At 46.9% G+C, this 20801-nt stretch overlaps 1 protein-coding gene across 1 annotated transcript in view; it reads left to right on the top strand.

Annotated features, from left to right (window-relative positions):
- OSBP (oxysterol binding protein) overlaps positions 1 to 20801 on the top strand; it is a 460407-nt gene that overhangs the window by 418216 nt on the left and 21390 nt on the right. The window contains exon 13 of the mRNA XM_078666627.1: positions 6402 to 6622. Within this exon, the coding sequence (XP_078522753.1) occupies positions 6402 to 6622 (221 nt within the window). The remainder of the gene's footprint in view (positions 1 to 6401; positions 6623 to 20801) is intronic.

Below are 20801 nucleotides of genomic sequence, written 5' to 3'. Positions count from 1 at the left end.
AAAGAGGAATTTAGGATGCTCACGTTGGCTCAGGTCCTGTCACCCCTGGATCCTGGAAACCGGATGGTAGGGCTGTACCTGCAGCACTATCCCTGTCCTTCAGGCCCAAAGGCACAACCTGCAGTTTGTGGTGGGCCACAAGCATTTTTATGTTTGGGTGTTCACTGAAGTAATGTTGGTGGTTGCAGCCCATCTGAGGAGGTTAGGGGGTGCAATTCTTCCCCGACCTTGGCAACTGGCTGTTGAAAGTGGGTCCACCCCAGGCAGTCGTCATCCACCTCCTGACTACTGCGGAATTCCTGCAATCCCTGGGTTACGATCAATGTGCCAAAGTCAAACCTGCATCAATCTCAGAGGCTCCCTTTCATCTGAACCTTTCAAATGACAGTGCAGTTTCACGCCTATCCTTCTGACCTGCAAGTCCAGGATATTCAGGCTATGGTTCAGATGTTTCGGCTTCTATCCTGATGAAACTGACTCTAAGGTGGCTGGTCTCGGGGCCTCCTGCAATTGAAGCATACCCACTGTCTTAGTCAAGCTCTGCAGGGGGATCTGAAGTCCCAGTGGGTCCTCCATCAGGGGAATCTACAACCTGGTCCATATGTCAGATGGAACTGTAGAAGATCTACAATGGTGGCTTACGGACTCCATTTGAGTCCGTGGCAGACCCCTCCCCCTTCCCCACCCAGAGTTCATGGTGGTGACAGATGCATCACTCCTGGGCAGGCCATCTGGGAGAGGTGGCTATCTGAGGACTCTGGTCTGCAGCTGTCTCAGCTCCACTTAAGTTTGTTTGAGGTGAGGGCAGTTACTTTGGTGTTAAAAGCTTCCTTCCCTTCATCAAAGGAAGGCTAGTTCAGGTGTTCACATACAACACCACCCCCATGTTGTACTGCAAAAAGCGAGGTGGGGTCGTGGGCCCTGTACCAGGAGGAGCGCTGCCTCTGGATTTGGCTGACACATCAAGGCATTTTCCTGGTGTTGAACCACCTGGGAGGCTCTTTCAATGCCAGGGAGGACAAACCCAGTTGCCAACGCGACATTACTGGATAATGAGCAGCAATTGCATCTGGAAGCAGCACAAGGTCTTTTCTGCAAATGAGGAAAACTTTGCTACTGCTGAAAATGTGCAATTCAGCACTTCTGTCCGCTGGAATTTCCAAGGCGTCACTCGATCAAATGCAGATTCCATCTCAAGTTGGATTTGGGCTCCTGCATGCCTTTACGCTGATACATCTCTTGCCCTTGTTCTCAAAAGATCAGGAACCGCTGGGCCCAAGTCAATCTAGTGGCACTAGATTGGGCGCTGAGTGTTTAGTATCGAGACCTCCTGAGCATGAGCATTGGTCTTCTGGTCTGATCTCCTCTTTGTATAGATCTCCAGCTGCAGCAGCAGGGCTGGGTCCTGTTCTAACCTCATGCATGGAGATTTGTTGTGAATTTTGCCGATTCATGCCCTTATATAGGTACAATTCACATTGCCCTTATATAGGCATAGAAATTAAGCCCTTATTTAGACATAGCCCATGCAGACCAAATACAGGCATGGCTACTTCCACCCGTACCAAACGTCACAACAATTTCTTGGAAATTCGGCTTAAGCAGTTAGGGAACTTCCCCTTGCTCGAATATTGATTAGTCCAAGAAAAAATGTACTTTGCAAAGAACAACTATTCCCTTGGGGTTCTTTCCTGACGTTATTATGCCCGACTTTACCTCAAACTATGGCATTCCTAGACAGCTTCAAGGTATAAATATACCGCCACTTGCTCTAGCAAAAAACACAGTTGATGGACAGAATGTAGAACAATGTCATACATTCACCCCAGTACAAGGATCTGGGCCTAAATCCATCGTTTTTTTGCACTCCACATCACCCTGGGTTAGACACTGGCTATATGCAAATCAGCTCTGACCCTGTGCCCCATGGGAACAGTCCAGTCCGAACTACCAAGCCATGTCTTTCCCAGACCGGAATCAAGCATCCAAGGACCGGTTTCTGGCTATCAGCCTTCGTTCAGCCTAGATAGCTTGACTCCAGTGATGTGGAGAGCCTGGGACTCACGTCTGAGCATCCCCAGCCCACTCGGGGTGAAAATTGCAAAAAACACAGTTGATGGACAGAATGTAGAACAATGTCATACATTCACCCCAGTACAAGGATCTGGGCCTAAATCCATCGTTTTTTTGTACTCCACATCACCCTGGGTTAGACACTGGCTATATGCAAATCAGCTCTGACCCTGTGCCCCATGGGAACAGTCCAGTCAGAACTACCAAGCCATGTCTTTCCCAGACCGGAATCAAGCATCCAAGGACCGGTTTCTGGCTATCAGCCTTCATTCAGCCTGGATAGCTTGACTCCAGTGATGTGGAGAGCCTGGGACTCACGTCTGAGCATCCCCAGCCCACTCGGGGTGAAAATTGCAAAAAACACAGTTGATGGACAGAATGTAGAACAATGTCATACATTCACCCCAGTACAAGGATCTGGGCCTAAATCCATCGTTTTTTTGCACTCCACATCACCCTGGGTTAGACACTGGCTATATGCAAATCAGCTCTGACCCTGTGCCCCATGGGAACAGTCCAGTCCGAACTACCAAGCCATGTCTTTCCCAGACCGGAATCAAGCATCCAAGGACAGGTTTCTGGCTATCAGCCTTCATTCAGCCTGGATAGCTTGACTCCAGTGATGTGGAGAGCCTGGGACTCACGTCTGAGCATCCCCAGCCCACTCGGGGTGAAAATTGCAAAAAACACAGTTGATGGACAGAATGTAGAACAATGTCATACATTCACCCCAGTACAAGGATCTGGGCCTAAATCCATCGTTTTTTTGCACCCCACATCACCCTGGGTTAGACACTGGCTATATGCAAATCAGCTCTGACCCTGTGCCCCATGGGAACAGTCCAGTCCGAACTACCAAGCCATGTCTTTCCCAGACCGGAATCAAGCATCCAAGGACCGGTTTCTGGCTATCAGCCTTCATTCAGCCTGGATAGCTTGACTCCAGTGATGTGGAGAGCCTGGGACTCACGTCTGAGCATCCCCAGCCCACTCGGGGTGAAAATTGCAAAAAACACAGTTGATGGACAGAATGTAGAACAATGTCATACATTCACCCCAGTACAAGGATCTGGGCCTAAATCCATCGTTTTTTTGCACTCCACATCACCCTGGGTTAGACACTGGCTATATGCAAATCAGCTCTGACCCTGTGCCCCATGGGAACAGTCCAGTCCGAACTACCAAGCCATATCTTTCCCAGACCGGAATCAAGCATCCAGCAAGACACGGTGGTTCGGAGCAGTTTGACTATCTGCTTGCCCGACGCAGCTCGCTACAGCAAGGGCCGAAGGAAGCCGACCCTCCACCTGATGCACTGATCAGGAAGCTGTCTCTTCTCCTGCCAAGAACTCAGCTCTAGTGCTTCTAAGCTCCCCTTGCGGGGTGTTGGGAAATCGAGTCCCAAGACAGAGATACCAGACCTCCTTCATTCTAACTAAGGTAGGGAGCTGATTAGAACCTAGAGAAATCTCGGATAGATTCTTGGCAAAAAAAACTAAACCCATCCTACACAATACTTACTTCTTCCCGCGTACTAGACTTAGGTTAGGTATATTGGGGTAGGCGTATTTTAGAAGCACCAGTTGAGTATTTTAGTAATTGTTATTTATGTATGTATTTTTATATGGCTTACAAACCATACAATGCTCTTACAGTATTATTTTATAATATTGTTCTCGCTGTATGCATTATACTTTGTAGTCTGCATAACGATTGTAGCAGTTCACTTCTCTTGCATGAGAAAGAAGACTGTTCAATAAACCCTTTTAATTGAAAACGCCCGTCTCTCTATTTCTCTGCAACTCTCGTGCAGAAACGAAGCATGCACGATTGACTGAGTGAAATACTTATCTATTGTTTCCGCTACTCTAGAGATATATTCTTATTCTTGGGAAACAAAGTTGTCAGGTTTATGCGGTTGTCAGAAACTAATCCCTTCTTGTGAATTCGAGAAAGTTTCTAGTGACCTCTGAGTTAGCTGGCACACACTATTAAGTTTAATATATTCGATAGAGACCTAGTCGACTCAGTCATACGTCTAATCTACAGGATATATTATTCCAATGCGCAGAGCCTATTGGGAATATAGGAACTACACTACAGATTAAGTGGCGACAGTGAGGGTTTTCAATCTCATGTGGGGAGCCGGTTGTCTTTCCACTGAAACAGTCTTCTCCTGCCATTGACATAGGATTGTGGCTTGGTGTTGACATAGGATTGTGGCTTGGTGTTCTTCATGCCATGTGAACCCCCTTTCTGTATTTCATGCTGATGTTTTTTATCCCAGCAAGGCCTTGCTCTGGGAACCATTAAAGGTTACTTGTCAGCCATCTTGGCTATTTTGCGGCTGCCCTCAATCTTTTAAGTCTCTCAGTTTTTGCAAGGTTTGCAGCATTTGGTCTCACCTACTCCCTTTGTCCAGGGGGACCTCAATGTGGTCCTTAAACTTTTCTTGTATGTTATACCCTTTGGGCTCCTGCATAGCTGCCCTCTGCAGATTTTGATTTAGAAATCAATGTTCCTGATGGCCGTCACAGAGGCCAGGAAGATCAGTGATCTTCAGACTCTGCCGGTCAAGCATCTGTACACAAGCTTCTTCCCTGACAAGCTTGTTCTTCAGAAACGTGCCTCTTTCTTTGTGAAAGTGGTCACCCCTTTTTCATATTGGCCAGAGTATTACTTTGGCTGCCTCCTAGGCCCCACCTCATCTGTCCAAGTAGGAGGAGAGACTCCATCCTTTGGACCCTAAAAGAGCTCCACCAGAGCCAAAGTCACCACTACTGTGTTAGCGCTCTGGGACTTCCCTAGACATCTGTCAAGCTGCCACGTGGACGCCCCTCCATACGTTCAGGAAGTACTACTGCTTGGACATTCAGGTCTATCATAATGGGCATTTCGCACATTCGATCCTACAGAACTTATTGGTCTAAACCAGTTAGCAGACCCACCTCAAGGAAAGTATTGCTTGGGTATGTATTTTGAGGTGAGGAATCTACGGTTTGAAGTCTCTACCAGATGAGCAAGTTACTTACCCTCTGGCGCAGCAAAACTCAATACACCAGTGCCTACGGTTACATCATAGACTGGTCCCCTCTCTATATGGTCACGTAACAGAGATTTGTATGGTCACTGCATGTACTTTCAGTCTACTCATTCACATGACACTTTTCTCTAGATTCACATTCTAGAGCTGATGCCCAGGTAGGGCAAACGTTTTTGAGGAAGCTATTTGGTTCGATTTGCAGTTTCTTCTTTCTTTCGTGCCTGATGATTGGGATAAGCTTTCTGTTCTATTCGGTGTTTATGAAATCTATAGCGATGACTGCAGGAGGAAATGTTGCTTACCTGTAAAGCAAGTTCCTCAGTGAACAACCCTCCCTCCGTTCCGGTGGAAGGAAAGAACCTAATGCAATCAACAACAGGATCCTAAGAAGGTGATCACAAAACGAAAGCAAAGGTCAATAACATGAAATTATGGGATACCGCAAATAAGCAATCTCCTATTTCCGCTCGCTTTCAGCTGCAGCCTAACTACATTGCCCTATTTTTCATTTGCTTTTATAATAAAACAAAAAGTTTGAGTTGTTGCTACTTTATTTCTTTATATGTCTAAGAAAAAATAGTCTTCTTTAAAAATATCAAAAAATTGCCCAATATAGCTTTCAATATGCTGTCAAATGTGTTTTAAATTTACAAAGAAAAGTTCCTGTTCTAGAGAAGAGTATATATATTTATTTTGTGTTGTGCTGCTGGACCCTTGCACCACCCACGCCTCTGCCCCCACCTTTCACCCCCATCCCATCCCCCCACTCCCCACAACCATCTGTGTGTGTGAATCAACTCTGTGCTTTTTAGTGTTGATTTCCCTGAAGTAAACCTGTTTTACAGGTGAACGAACAACTTATCTCACTCTGAACATGGCTTATCAAGGTAGAGGAATAGCAGAAGAATTCCAGAGCAACCAGAAACTATTGGTGGAGTACTTGATCTCTTGCTTGCTGCCTCCAGATACAGGCTGGATTGTTGCATAATGGGACTTTAAAAGAGAATGGCCTTTGCTGCACTAATACCCGTCCATCTATAAACAGTCCTATTGTTTCTACATGCTGAAAGGGAGGGAAAGAGAATAAGGGTGTGTCTAAAAAGGACTATTGTGTGTATAAACATGAATTGTTAGTACATTAACATTGTCTGTCAATCTGAAATGCTGGCACTCTATATTAAACAAATTGATTGACTGATAATTAAACTGTTTGTGTTCTCTAGATTATTTTTTCTGCTTACTTTTATTTTATATTTTTATCTCTGTTCTATAAAAAAAAAAACAGGAAGAATGCAGAAAACATGTATTATTTTTCGGAGCTGGCATTGACTCTCAATGCGTTTGAAGAGGGCACAGCACCCACAGATAGCCGGTTGCGTCCAGACCAGAGACTAATGGAGAATGGCCGCTGGGATGAAGCAAATGCAGAGAAACAAAGACTGGAGGAGAAACAGCGAATGACTCGCAAGAAAAGAGAAGCAGAAGCAGCCAAACCCACAGAAGAGGGTAAGAAATGAGGCACTACAATAGTTTATACGTGAGCCTTTAAAGCATAACATGACTCTATACTGCAGTGTTACATCTGGTTGGTGTTAAAATGGAATCACCTCGTTACTTGGCACCTCATGTTTGAATTCCTTCTCAAAAGAATTGACTGTGGCAAGGTGCTTCATCCTATAGCCTTCAATCCCATCTGTAGACATCTTTTAATCTATAGAGACAGGGACACTGGTTTAAGACCAAAAAGTAGGTCTGAGCGAGAATAGATACACAACCACTGACCTTCTACACAAGCTCATTAGCTATTTTCAGCAGAAAATAAACATACCATCTCTTTTGTAAGTTTGCCTAGCACTCTTATGAATCAGTTTCTGTTGTTAAAAATCTGTCTCCATTGTATAATTTTCTTTTACCTCCTCCAGGGGTTTGGTGCATTCATGCACCCTGGTCATTTAAAATAGTTTTGCTGGACTGCATACTCTGTAGTTACCTAGACAGTTGATATGTAAATTGGTTTAAAATACATTTTTAGGAACGAGGAGTTTGGTGAATAGCCAGCACTAGGGAAGGTTGAGCAGGCTTAACTAAAAACCGCCCCCAGTCCCTGCCTTAGAAAAGCTGCTTCCATCAGACCCTATTCATGTGGTTTCAAGTATAGGGAGGTTGCATCTGCCATATGGCCGTAGTTTTGGTCTCTCACTGAAGTCTGCAGGGGTCAGTTCTGGGTTCACCCTATGAGGACATGTGGGCCCAAATGAAGACAGGCATCCGTAGCCTTCAATTGCTCTTGGAGCCAGATCCGGGCCTTTTTCCAAGAGGTCCTACAACCTTATCCAAAGACCGCACTTAAGGTGCCTAGTCTTATTGTCTTGTACCTTTTATCAGATTCTGCTCCCTAAAAGGTTTTCATGCAAACTTGCTTACAACAATACAGTACATTTCTGATTGAGACTTCTAACTGCAGGTTTCACACATTTTGAATATCCTCAAGCCTTAGACTGGATCCGGAAACTTTTTTGCGACAATTCCCTCCAGCATAGTCAGGTGGCACCATGTGACGCTATGCTTCCTCATGCCGCTCCGTCTCGTACAGGCACGACATCAGGACCAGTATATATGCACGTCACCTGCTCGTGCTGGTATCAGTTCCTTTCTTTCTGCACCATCCGACATGGATTTGCTATTCTCTTGAAATTTTCTATACAGTGTGTAGAAATGTCACGCAAAACAGTAGGATTGAAACTTTGTGTGACATGTACCTGACAGATATCAGTTACGGATCCGCTTGAGGAGTGCCTCACTTCTCTTGGCTCTGGCCACAACTTAGTCATGCTCGTCTGATGTCAAGATGAAGAGGAAGGCCATCGGTGAGCGCAAGGCCAAGCTAGCTGTCGCACAGATGTGGATATAGAAGACTCGCTCCCAATCAGTCTGCGGCACGGCGGTCCTGGTTGAAGCCGAGGACTTACTTGCACTCATTCCTGAGGTCGTTCTCATGATCGGACCTAGTCCAAGTCAAGTAAGTCAAAGCAGAGTCTTAGGAAGTCCAAGCATGATTCTCTTGGATCTCGTGATAAACAGAACAGGGTAGCTGATCAGGATGATTTACAAAACAATGAGATCCACACAGCCAAAGCGTGCTGCGTGGCCCAGGGTTGTATTCCAAACAAATTTATTGTGTTTCAATCTCAATTTGCATTAAATAAACAAACACATGGCATCAAGAAAAAACATCCCATCCCTACAGTCAGTTCAAAACACATACAGTTATATATACAATATATACAAATCTACATACATTTAAGGTGAATACTCAAAAAATAACGACACCAACAAAAAACTTAAGGACAAATTACATAACAATCATTACATCATGAACAGCCTTTACACGAAAGGCACCATTTATAGGTGGAAAACCAGTCCTAAAAGTAAACAACCAGTGGACAGGCGGATCTGAAGCTGGAAAGGGTTAGCCTGCCTGTCACACAACACCTGTGATACAGTCTTTTTCAGATTTACAGCAAGGGCCCACAGGGGTGGCGTTAGTTAGTCCCTAGCTGCACCCTTCTTTCTTGACACAGGCTGGGGGTCAACGCGTTTCGAACCGTGATGAATATAGGTTCTCCTCAGGACATGGACTTGGTAGGAATTTATCTTGTCAGCCAGAACTGGGGCTACACCAGGAAATGTGTAAAGGGCTTCGGGTATGTTTTCTGTATGCACACGTGGAAGTATCCGGATGTGGAATGCCCAAGGCGCGGTGCGCGGTAGATGGAAGGATGAGTCACATGGTGGTGTTCTTGTTGGACCAGCTGCACCTGGGTTGCTCTAATCAACAAACGGCCGGTCCGTGGAGGAATCCGGACAGCGGGGCGGGAATCAAGCTGCCGCGTACCAGGTACGCGGCAGCTTGATTCCCGCCCCAGGTACGCGGCAGCTTGATTCCCGCCCCAGGTACGCGGCAGCTTGATTCCCGCCCCGCTGTCCGGATTCCTCCACGGAAGGGTGCAGCTAGGGACTAACTAACGCCACCCCTGTGGGCCCTTGCTGTAAATCTGAAAAAGACTGTATCACAGGTGTTGTGTGACAGGCAGGCTAACCCTTTCCAGCTTCAGATCCGCCTATCCACTGGTTGTTTACTTTTAGGACTGGTTTTCCACCTATAAATGGTGCCTTTCGTGTAAAGGCTGTTCATGATGTAATGATTGTTATGTAATTTGTCCTTAAGTTTTTTGTTGGTGTCGTTATTTTTTGAGTATTCACCTTAAATGTATGTAGATTTGTATATATTGTATATATAACTGTATGTGTTTTTGAACTGACTGTATGGATGGGATGTTTTTTCTTGATGCCATGTGTTTGTTTATTTAATGCAAATTGAGATTGAAACACAATAAATTTGTTTGGAATACAACCCTGGGCCACGCAGCACGCTTTGGCTGTGTGGATCTCATTGTTTTGTAAATCATCCTGATCAGCTACCCTGTTCTGTTTATCACGTGTCGAGATCCAGGCTGGTCAGTGGCAGGATCCAATACCTTCATTTGTACATCTCTTGGATCTCAGCACTTACAATACTCGGAGCCACGCGGCACACTGGGTACTTCTAAGCCGTAAAGCCTCATCCAGGCTCATGGCACAATTTAATTTGATTCAGGTGGCAATGCTGGCTCAACTCCCAACAGCTTTAGGTAGCTATGGAGAAAATATTTGATGCCACCCAGTGCCTCACTGGTGCACCTTCGGGCCCCATGGATCTGAGTGGGCCTTTAGCTGAGCTACCATCAGTGAATCCGACCTTGAAGTCAGCTGGGCCTCTTGACCTCATTCCAAGGTTTAGATCTGTGCTGGTTCTGGGTCCATCAGAAACAGACCAGACAAAGGTTTTAGTGCCATCCTCGCCTTATTTTTCTAGGGAGGAGTATCTGTTTGGTTATCAGCTATTTATACTCCGGATTTTTGGGATGCAAGTGAATTTAACACTGCACCTAAAATTGGACTGGCATTACCTAATTCTGCTACTGCCACCGAAGCGGCAACCTGCATTGCCACAATAATAAGTAGGGCAACTAAAACTCTTGATCTTATTCTGCATACTCAAGATGTCAAGATTACTTTCCTGACAGAAGTCTTGGACCCAGCACATTCCTCACAGGTGCCATTGCTGCCATTCAGTGAGTCTCTGACATGTTTTGCTAGGGAAATGGACTATGCCAGGATCTTGTCCACCAATAAATAATCAAATTGCAAAAAGGCATAGACCTGCCCCTGGGTAGCTGGGTTTGCTTTTGTAGCTTCAGACACCAGAAAGCCTTGTGGTACAAACTTCTATTAGCTGTACAAAATATAAAGAGTTACGACGGCAGGCCCAGCGACAGCGACACACTTCTTCTTGTTGAGTCGCGCTTCCAGCTCCTTGCAACACGCAGTTCCTCAGAAGACCCAAAACAGCAGCAGGCACTTCCAAAAGAACTCTGGGGAGCTGGGGGGTGAAGTCTGTTGTCCCTGAGACTTCAGCAAGAGGCAAGCTCTTTTCCAAGCCCTTGGAGATCCTTCACAAGTTGAAATCAAAGTACACAAAGTTCCTTTCTCCTTCCTTTGGCAGTAAGGCAACCACTGCAGGCCAATCCCCCAAGCAGCACTTCAGCTTGGGAATAGTCTCTCCTCAGTTTCTTCAGGTTCCTCTCCTCAGTAAAGGTTACTTCTTGTAGTCCAAAGTGATCTAATTTCATGGGATCACTGTCCCAATATTTATACCCCAAAATCCTTTGTTCTCTGAGGGGAGAGGGGCCTTTTCCCAGAAGTTCTGAAGCTCTCTGTTTACCAGACTTCTCCTTTCCTTTCACAGCGCAGGGCAGAAACATCAGACGGCCCACAGGAGGTGGAGCCAGCATTGTGGAAGGCAAGTACAGTTCTGGAGCACTTTGTTTACAGGACTACTTCTCTTCTTTCAATGTGCAGGGCAGAGACATCAGCCGCTCCCCACGGGGAGGGGCCAGAATTGTGGAAGGCTGGCACAGCCCTATTCAAGGTTCAGGTGCAACTCCCCCCTCCCATCTAGATGCAGATCTCTCTATTCACCACTGGTTGACTCAGCTTGTATCTTGGCATTCCCCAGCCCTGTCACTCACAAAACCAGACAAAGGAATACACAACCTAGCAGAGGCAGGTTTGAATGGTTAGACAAGCAAATACCTATTTTCTATAAGTGGTATTTGCAAACACAGAATATTAAAATAAACCCTACTAAAAGATGTATTTTATTATTCTGAGTTCAGGCATATTAAACTCTAATTTCTACCATGTTCTCTGAGACAGTTAGGATTATAAACATGTAATAATCTAACAGCCCATTCTGGCCTATTGAGAACAGGTAGCCTTGCAATAGTGAAAAAACGAAAATGGCTGTAATTCACTATTAGGACATGCCACACACATCGGGGCTTGTCCTACCTTATACTTACAATGCACCCTGCCCATGGGCCTACCATAGGGGTGACTGATATGAAGAAAAGGGAAGGTTTAGGGACTGGAAGGTGGGTGCGCTTGCCCAGTCAGCCTGACAGTACCCGACTGCACACAGATTCTGCAATGGCAGACCTTAGACACATTTGTGGGTGGCACAACCATTGCTGCAGGCCCACCAGCAGCATTTGGATTACACGCCATGGGCATACCCAGTGCGCTAGACTAGGGTCTGACAAGTAAACAAAATAGCCACAATTGGAATCACTAAGCAATGCATTAATTTACAATAGGAGCACTTGCACTGTGGCAATGGACAGCAGTGGCACAGTGCCCAAAGCATTGAACACCAGCAAAAATACATGATGCAACAGCAAAAATGGAATGGAGACCCACGCCAATGGTGCCAGGTCTAACACTTTCTACCATTTTCCCTGATAAGGAATCAAAGAAGTTGAAGGTGTATGCAAAAAGGATGTTTTTTATGGGCAGTTTGGCCCTTAGGTCTCTACATACTTCATCTCTTTTGAGGAGATACTCCTGTGATTCCCAGGATAAGGTGGTTGATGTGTTAACTGCTGTCCCGGCTGAGCCTGTCTAATCTTACAGTGGTTAGTTGCTTATGGTTTGGTTTTAGCAATCACCGATAGATATACTTCTTGGTGACCCAAAGCCTGTTCGGGCGAAGGCAGATTAAGTCCTTGGAAGATTTAAAGAGAGCAAGGCCATCTCCCGCTCTCTGGATTTGACTCTGTCTACTTCCCAACAGCAATTTGTGGCTTTGGATGGGGACACCTTCAGAGACCGGCAGTATTCATCTCAGTTGTGGCAGACCACTCTGTCCTTCAGAGGCTATGGTTGTGGAGCAAGACCGCATCATTCAGGCCCTCCAGGGCAGAATTCTGTCCAGTTCTGCAGTCTCATCTTTAATTTGACCTTGACATCCCACGATTGCCTGGTTGTAGGTTGAATTTGTTTCTCCCTCTCCAGTTGTAGGAACATTACTTCAGATCAGTGGGTACAACTAGGTTACCCAATGACAGGCTATCTACACCACAACATCTCCTGGAGAACCACTGGTCTATAGCCCAAGACAAAGTTCTAGATCTCTTGGCCAAGGGAACAACAGAGTGTGCTGGTTTTAGAAATTATGACTGATTGTTACTCCCGTTACTTTCTGATACCAAAGGAGGATAGAGGCCTTCGCCCTAATCTTGGTCTTTGCCCTCTGAACTTTTTAAGGAAAGAAAAGTTCAGGGTGCTCACCCTGACCCAAGTTATCTCTGCCCTCGATCTGGGAGACTTAATGGAAACACTGGACTTGAGGTATGAATACTTTGACGTTATCATGGCTCAATCTATATTCCACAGTTTCACGACTTTTCCATGTTGGAGTCCCAAAGCAGTCTTACTTAAGAGATTCCTTTTACCTGCATTTGGGCATGGGACTCCTGTATGCCTTTACTCCCTGAACCTCTCCTTTTAGAGTGCTGAAAAATACTGGGGGCTAAGTCATTCCTGTGGATCCAGACTGGGCCCAGAGAATGTGGTACCAGGAACTTCTAGCCAAAAGCATCTGTCCTCCAACGCGGCTGCCTCTTTGGGAGGAATCCCCTGCTGCAGCAGCAGCCTAGGGACCTACACTTGAGCCTGTAAAACCTACATCTTTATGCATTGATATTGAGAATTGATGGCATTTGATCTCCCTCCCGAAGTAGTCTGTGTTATTCTGGCAGCAAATCATTTTTGTACAAAGACTGTTAATGCAATTTGTCGTTTGGTGTTTTTCTTGTTACAGCCAACCACTACAGACTTCCCTGTCCGAGATATATATATATATATATATATATATATATATATAATAAAGATAGGTAAAGATTACTTATAAGCCCTTTATTAGCCTTTTTTGCATTTACCGTATTAGCCATGAAACAAAATAAAAGTAGCCCAGCTTAGGAAGACATATAAACAGGTCATTCTCGCCCGGAAAAATTACATCAAAGAACAAGCATGGAATGATCTTCAATCACCAGAGGTCTTCCGTGATAGCTCCAAATTTTGGGAGGTGATAAATCACCCCTACTTCTCAGGGGCGGAGAATAACACAGCGGAATGTGTAATACCCGATGACCAATGGTTATCTCATTTTGCCAATATTTATAGTCAGCCTATACCTGATGACATGCAGGACTGTCTTACTTATTCTCATACTGAATTAATTGAAATATTTGAACCTGAGGATGTAGAAAAAGCGATAAATGATACACTCAAGAATAAGGCGCCGGGCCCTGATGGGGTCCCTGCAGATTTATACAAAGCGGCACCCAAATTTTGGGCTAAGATCCTGACAAATGTGTTTAACTGTGCAAGAGAAAATAAGTTTCCTCAATCCTGGTCAAAATCCATAATTATACCAATTTTCAAGAAGGGCCTAAGGGGTGACCCTGCCTGCTATAGACCCATTTCCCTAATTGACTCTGCCGTAAAGATCTTGGGCAGAGGCAGAGTCATTTTGGGTAGGATAACATCGTGGTTGGGGGCCAGGGGAATCCTATCAAATGCACAATATGGATTTAGGCCCAAACGAAGTACATTGGATCAGTGCCTAAATTTGCATTTGATAATCAGCAAATATACAACAGTCAAAGATGGGGCGCTGTATATGGCATTTATGGATCTCTCCTCAGCCTTTGATCTGGTTAACAGGTCAAGGCTGTGGGGAGTTCTTTTGGAAATGGGCATGGAGAGAGCGCTGGTGGGATTTTTAGCAGACCTCCACCAGGGGCTAGAGGCCTCTGTTAGAGTAACCCAGGATGGAAGGTGCACTAGACTCTTCAAATCACAGAGAGGGGTGAGGCAGGGATGTATCCTTGCCCCTCTCCTTTTTACCCTATATATCAATGCACTTGAGCCAGTGCTCTCCACTCTGGGGACTGACGTTCCGCGTGCAGGAGAGATTAACATCCACGTCCTCCTGTACGCGGACGACTCAGTCTTATTGGCCCGAACGGGTGTGGCGCTAAATAAGTTATTGGCATCCTTTGGGGATTTTATGACATCTTTAGATTTGAAAATTAATACACAAAATCTCATGTCATGATCACAGGACTCAAGGGTAGGAAAAGGAAACCTATAACTTTCAGTTGTACAGGAAAGGAAGTACAAAGGGTTTCTTCCTTTACCTACCTGGGCGTGGTCTTTGATGACAAAGGAAATTGGGGCGCCCAACACAAGTCCAAATCAAATGCAGTCACTAGATCGGCTGCAGCCCTTCTGAATTTTGCCAAAAGAATGGGGTCACGCCCAATAGAAGCTATCCTTAAGGTATATAATGCTAAATGTCTGGCAATCGCCACTTATGGAGCTTCAATATGGGGATATACCAACCCAGTTAACATCCAGAGGGCGGAAAATAGATTTTTTAGATCACTACTCTCCGTCCCCCAGTCTACTCCCACTTTTACCATCCACTCAGAGTTAGGCACTGGGTTTGTTTCAGACAACATACAAATTGCTCCTGTTATTGCCTGGTTAAAAACTTGGCTAAATTAGGAAATTTCTTTAAACAATCAAATCCTCAAAGATTGCCTGGCAATGGATGGAGCCTTAAAGATCCCATGGCTGACTTATGTAAAAACTATGTTATCCCACCATCCAATTCTTGCTTCTAGTACTTGCCATCTGTAGAGCACCCATGATAACTTGGTTGAGAGGTTCAACCGAGTTATAAAGACTGCTCTTAAGATGCCGAGTACTAGACGGAAGAATTGGATGGTGTTGCTAAGGAAGATGATTTGGATGCATCTCTCCCAGTAAAAACAATTGTGAGTTTTTACTGGCAGAACATGTTAAATACGTTCTACTTTTTAATATGCCCCACCCTGCATTAGGACTCGATAAGTCTGCTGTAGGGGTGACAAGAACTGCGCAAACGTGCAGTACAGTGACGGAGAGGTGTGCATCTTTGTATTTATCCGATCAGCGGTTTGGGTTTCAATTGCTTTCATGCCCTTGCTACGTGTGTTTTTTGTTTGCTATGGGGATTAGGTAGAGCATTAAATGGTGCTTGTAGGTACTTTGGCCCTCATTAAGATATCAGATGGGGCATCCTACGCCATCGTGGTTAAGAGGGCAGCTGAGGTCCTTGGACTGGAGCTGCCCTCAGTGCAGGTCGGGATTAATCTCCTGACCGAAGTGCTTCTACCTGGGGCTTCCACCTCTGAACCGCTTTTGCCCTTTAATGAGACGATTGCCCGCCGCCATTGCCCATCACCGGGCGACCCAAAGTTCCTCAGCCAACACCCCCCCAGGGCGCATTCCCTTCCGCCTCTCCGGATCGGGAATCCAAGAGACTGAACTCTTCAGGGAAAAAGTTGTTTTCTTCCTCCAGTCTGGCATTGTGGTCGGTGAATAGCGCATGCTTATTGGGCTGTTTCTCCCACTCTCTTTGGGAGACGGTTGCGCAAGTGCTGCCACATGTCCCGGAGGAGGCCCCGGGCTGTCAAGAGAGCGGCAACATTCACCATTCGATGTGGATTGGATACCACCGATTCGCTGGGCAGGTCTATTTCATCAACAGTGGCCTTGAGGCGCCACACCTGGCTTCGTACAACTGGCTTCTTGGGGATGTCCAAGTCGATTAGATGGACATGCCCTTTGATGGAACCCGCCTTTTTTGGGGAAAAGGCTGACTCTGCCCTGGTCAGGTTCAAGGACTCTCAAGCTACGGTCAGATCCTTGGGCCTCTCCTCCAGGGGTTTCAAGGGGTTTCCAGCCACGTCAGCCCTATCCTAGCCACCGTCCCACACAGACTTCCCAGGCAGCACATGGACTTGGAGTGGATACATTCCGTCCTCGGGATGGAGGTCAGAAGTCACACTGCCCCCAGCAGCCACAGCCTCCAAGCACTCCTAGGCTGATTCTGCAGGACCACACCACTCCAGTGGGTGGGAGAATTAGTCATCATCTCCCCCGCTGGAGATCTATAAAAACAGACAAGTGGGTCTTGCAGCTCGTCCAGGACGGCTATTCTCTTCCTTTCTTTTCCTCCTACTATTCTGCCAAGTCAGGAACGGCTGGCGGAGGATAAAACTGCTCCAAGAGGAAGTTACGGATCTTTTGGTCAAAGGAGCTATCAACACGGTTCCAGTTTCAGAAGTAGTTAAGTTTAGTTTAGTTTATTTTTTGCATAGTTAACAGTTTCAGAAGTAGGCAGTGGCTGTTATTCCCGCTACTTTCCGATTCCTAAGACGTACAAGGGTCTTCGGCCCATTTTTGGTCTTCGGACCATCAATCTCTTCCTCAAAAAGGAGAAATCCAAAATGCTCACATTTACTGAAGCCTTGTCTGCCTTAGAACAAGGAGACTGGATGGTAGTGCTGGACCTGCAGGATGCCTATTTTCACATTCCCATCCTTCTGGGCAACAGGTGTTACCTACAGTTCAAGGTAGGCCTCGAGCACTTTCAGTTTACCGTGCTCCCCATGGGCCTTACCAGTCCCCCTCAGGTGTTCTCCAAGGTGATGACGGTGGTTGCGGCTCATCTGCGCAAGTTGGGGATTTCAGTCTTTCCCTACCTCGACGACTGGCTGTTGAAGGCATCCTCGCCCCAGGCTGTCGTCTCCCACCTTCAAACTACGGCGGACCTCCTGCATTTGCTGGGGTTCTCTATAAATGTGCCGAAGTCACACCTGACTCCTTCTCAGACGCTCCCTTTCATCTGAGCTGTTCTGGACACAGTGCAGTTTCGAGCTTATCCTCCTGAGCAGCGATTCCAGGATATTCAGGTTATGATTCTGATATCTCAGCCTCTATCCTGAATTTCGGTGAGGTTGACTCTGAGGCTGTTGGGCCTCATGGCCTCCTGCAACCTGTTGGTAAGACACACGAAATGGCGTTTGCAGGCTCAGCAGTGGGACCAGTTCCAATAGGCACAGCACCAGGGAAATCTCACCGACCTGGTTCAGATCTCGGAAGGAACTGCGAAGGATCTGCAGTGGTGGTTAACGAACCGAGATTGGGTCAAAGGCAGACCTCTCTCCCTACCCCAACCGGATTTCACAATCATGACGGATACATCACTTCTGGGATGGGACGGCCTCTTGGAAGAGATGGAGATCCGGGGTCACTGGTCTCTGGCGGAGATGGGGCTCCACAGAAACGTGTTTGGGCACCAAGCGATTCGCTTGGCATTGAAAGCATTTCTTCCCTCTGTTAAGGGGAAGTTGGTGCAGGTGTTCTTGGACAACACTACCGCCATGTGGTACTGCAACAATCAAGGTAGGGTGGGGTCAGTTTGTCGAGAGGCCCTGCGTCTCTGGACGTGGCTGGAACATCCGGGCATAACCCTGGTGGTTCAACACCTGGCAGGTCTATTTAGAGGTGTGGCCAAGGTCTCTTTCATCAGTGGGGAGAACCTTGGTTAGATTTGTTCGCCTCCGAAGAGAACGCGCAATGTCGGCAGTACTGCGCGCTGGAGTTTCCAAGGCGGCTATCGCTCAGAGACACGTTTCATCACAAGTGGAACTCAGGCCCGTTGTACACCTTTCCGCCCATCCCACTCCTGCCCAGGGTTCTGAAGAAGATCAGGAGAGACCGGGCCCAAGTCATCCTTGTGGCTCTGGACTGGGCAAGGAGAGTCTGGTATCCAGAGCTTCTGAGCATGAGTGTCGATCCTCCGATCAAGCTGCCCCTTCGGGAGGATTTTATATCGCAGCAGCAGGGGAGGGTTCTCCACTCGAACCTGTCAGCTCTGTGCCTACATGCGTGGAAATTTGAGCAGTGGCAGTTTGTGGTTTTGACCTTCCTCACGAAGTCTGTAATGTTATTCTGGCGGCCAGGCGGCTCTCCACTAAGTCGGTATACTCCGGCTGTTGGCAGAAATGTGTATTATACTGTACAGAAAGGTCTATTGACCCTCTTTCTGCTCCTCTTTTTACTGTACTTTTATTCATTCTGACCCTTGCCCAGCAGGGCTCTGCTTTGAGAACTCTCAAGGGTTACCTTTCTGCTCTGTCTGCTTTTTTGCGGCTGCCAGGCCAACCTTCTCTGTTTAAATATCCTATTGTAAATAGATTTCAAAAAGGGCTGGTTCACTTGTTTCCACCCACGCCCTTTATTATGCCACAATGGGACCTTAATTTGGTCCTCACATATTTGATGTGCGCTCCTTTTGAGCCTTTGCACAATTGTCCCCCCGGCTGTTGACCATCAGAACAGCCTTCTTAGTGGCGATTACATCGGCCTGGAAGGTGAGTGAGTTACAGGCATCATCCAGCTCGCCTCCTGCATCTTTTTTACCAAAGGTTGTGACCCCATTCCATCTGGGTCTGTCCATCACTTTGCCCACCTTCTTTGCTCCCCCACATCCCTCTAAGAAAGAGGAGCGTCTCCATTGAATGGACCCAAAAAGAGCGTTGTCGTTCTACCTTGACCGCACAAGAGAGTTCCGGGTCGATGACCAACTCTTTGTGGGGTATGTGGGTGCAAAGAAGGGAAAGGCAGTGCAGAAAAGAACCATCTCTCGCTGGGTTGTTCTCTGCATTAAAATCTGTTACGCCTTGGCGAAGAAGCAGCCCCTTGAGGGATTGAGAGCCCATTCCACCAGGGGAAAGGCTGCGCCTACGGCTTTGGCACGAGGGTTCCCAGTACAAGACATCTGTCAGGCAGTGATGTGGGCATCATTGCACACATTGGCAAAACATTATTGCCTTGATGGTCAAGTGCGCAGGGACGGACATTTTTCCCGCTCAGTCCTGCAAGACTTTTTAGTCTAGTCCATGAGTCCGCAAACCACCGCCGGGATGGTATGGCTTGGGTATCTAATTCAAAGGTAAGGAATATGCAGCTAGATGTCTCTATCAGATGAACAAGTTACTTACCTTCAGTATCTGATTATCTGGTAGAGACTCTAGCTGCAGATTCCTGACAGCCCCACCCATGTCTCCCCGCTTTGCGGACTGATGTAGTCGATCTAGGGTTACTCCCCTTCCAGGGCCCTAGTTTTGCACACGTTTGGCAATCTGTGGTCCTGGGTGGCACCTATGTAGGCACCGCAACGTCATAACCGATGCTACTGAGGTCATTGATGACGTCGCGCGCAAGGGGTATTGCTCTGCAAAACTTTCCAGATCCAGTCTGACTCCTGAGAAATTCAAAGGTATGGAATCTGCAGCTAGATAGAGTCTCTACCAGATAATGTGTTACCAAAGGTAAGTAACTTGTTCAATAGCACTAATACACAGTGGGTTCCAGGGGAGACCAGACCATATACTAAAATAGTGGTATAAGAACCATGACTCGAGTCAAGACAGTGTCTAGATGTCTTAGAATAGCTGGGACCCCAGGAACGACCCAAGGTGAGTAAGTAGGAATCCCACGGAGAAGTGGGGTGCAGTGTGAGAGCATGACTGCGTGCTCCGTACAATTTGATGGGGAAGTCGCGGTTGAAGTTTTAGAGTTTAAGGACCCTTCCCAATGGACTTCAAAGAAAAACCGTTCAAGTTAGGAGGTTGGAGAGCCACCCCACCTGTGGTTACCGTAGTACCAGAGTTGCCTATCCCAGGGGAGCCTGGTGCATAGGTCTGATGTGGCGTCGGAAACCGCAGTCGAACCCAATGGAGAACTTCGAAGAGGAGCCACTGCTGGAAGGTCCCACAAAGGATGTTGAGTGCTGAGGGGTGTGTGTCCGTCGGGAGCACCAACAATCCTTGGCAACGGCAACCAACGCAGAAGGTCAAGAAAGGCTACGGTTCGGACCAGCAAGGTCCAGGAATCTCACCAAAACCAGGGGAGTCAGAGCAAGCCTGTAGCAACCAGAGGAGCCCAAGAAAAGTAAAGTTGACCCTCAAGTGGACTCGCAGGCTGGAGGCACAGGAGTTGATAGTGGACCTCGATCATTTTTACCAAACAGCCCACGGAGCACTCGGTGAGAGGAGGCTGGAGTTCTTTGTAGGAAATCGTGCCAGAGGTTGGGGCTATATGGAGCCCAATGCACTTGCTCAGGAAACGCCAACAAGCAGATGCAACTGCAAATGAACGCTGTGCACGAGGGTACGGGTATTGCAGCCCTCACGAGGGATTCTGACCTCAAACTCGGTGAGAGGGCAACTCGGACCTCGAGGGACATAGGAACCCACCTCCTGTGATGCTGGAGCCTTTGGAGTCCGTAGGAGCACAGGAGCAGCAGATTGGTCAAACGTGATGTGGTGCCTGCGGTCGC

Source organism: Lissotriton helveticus, chromosome 1_1, assembly GCF_964261635.1.
Source record: "Lissotriton helveticus chromosome 1_1, aLisHel1.1, whole genome shotgun sequence".
Taxonomy (NCBI): Eukaryota; Metazoa; Chordata; class Amphibia; order Caudata; family Salamandridae; genus Lissotriton; species Lissotriton helveticus.
Note: the sequence above shows the minus strand (reverse complement) of the source record. Positions and strands in the feature narration are given on the sequence as shown.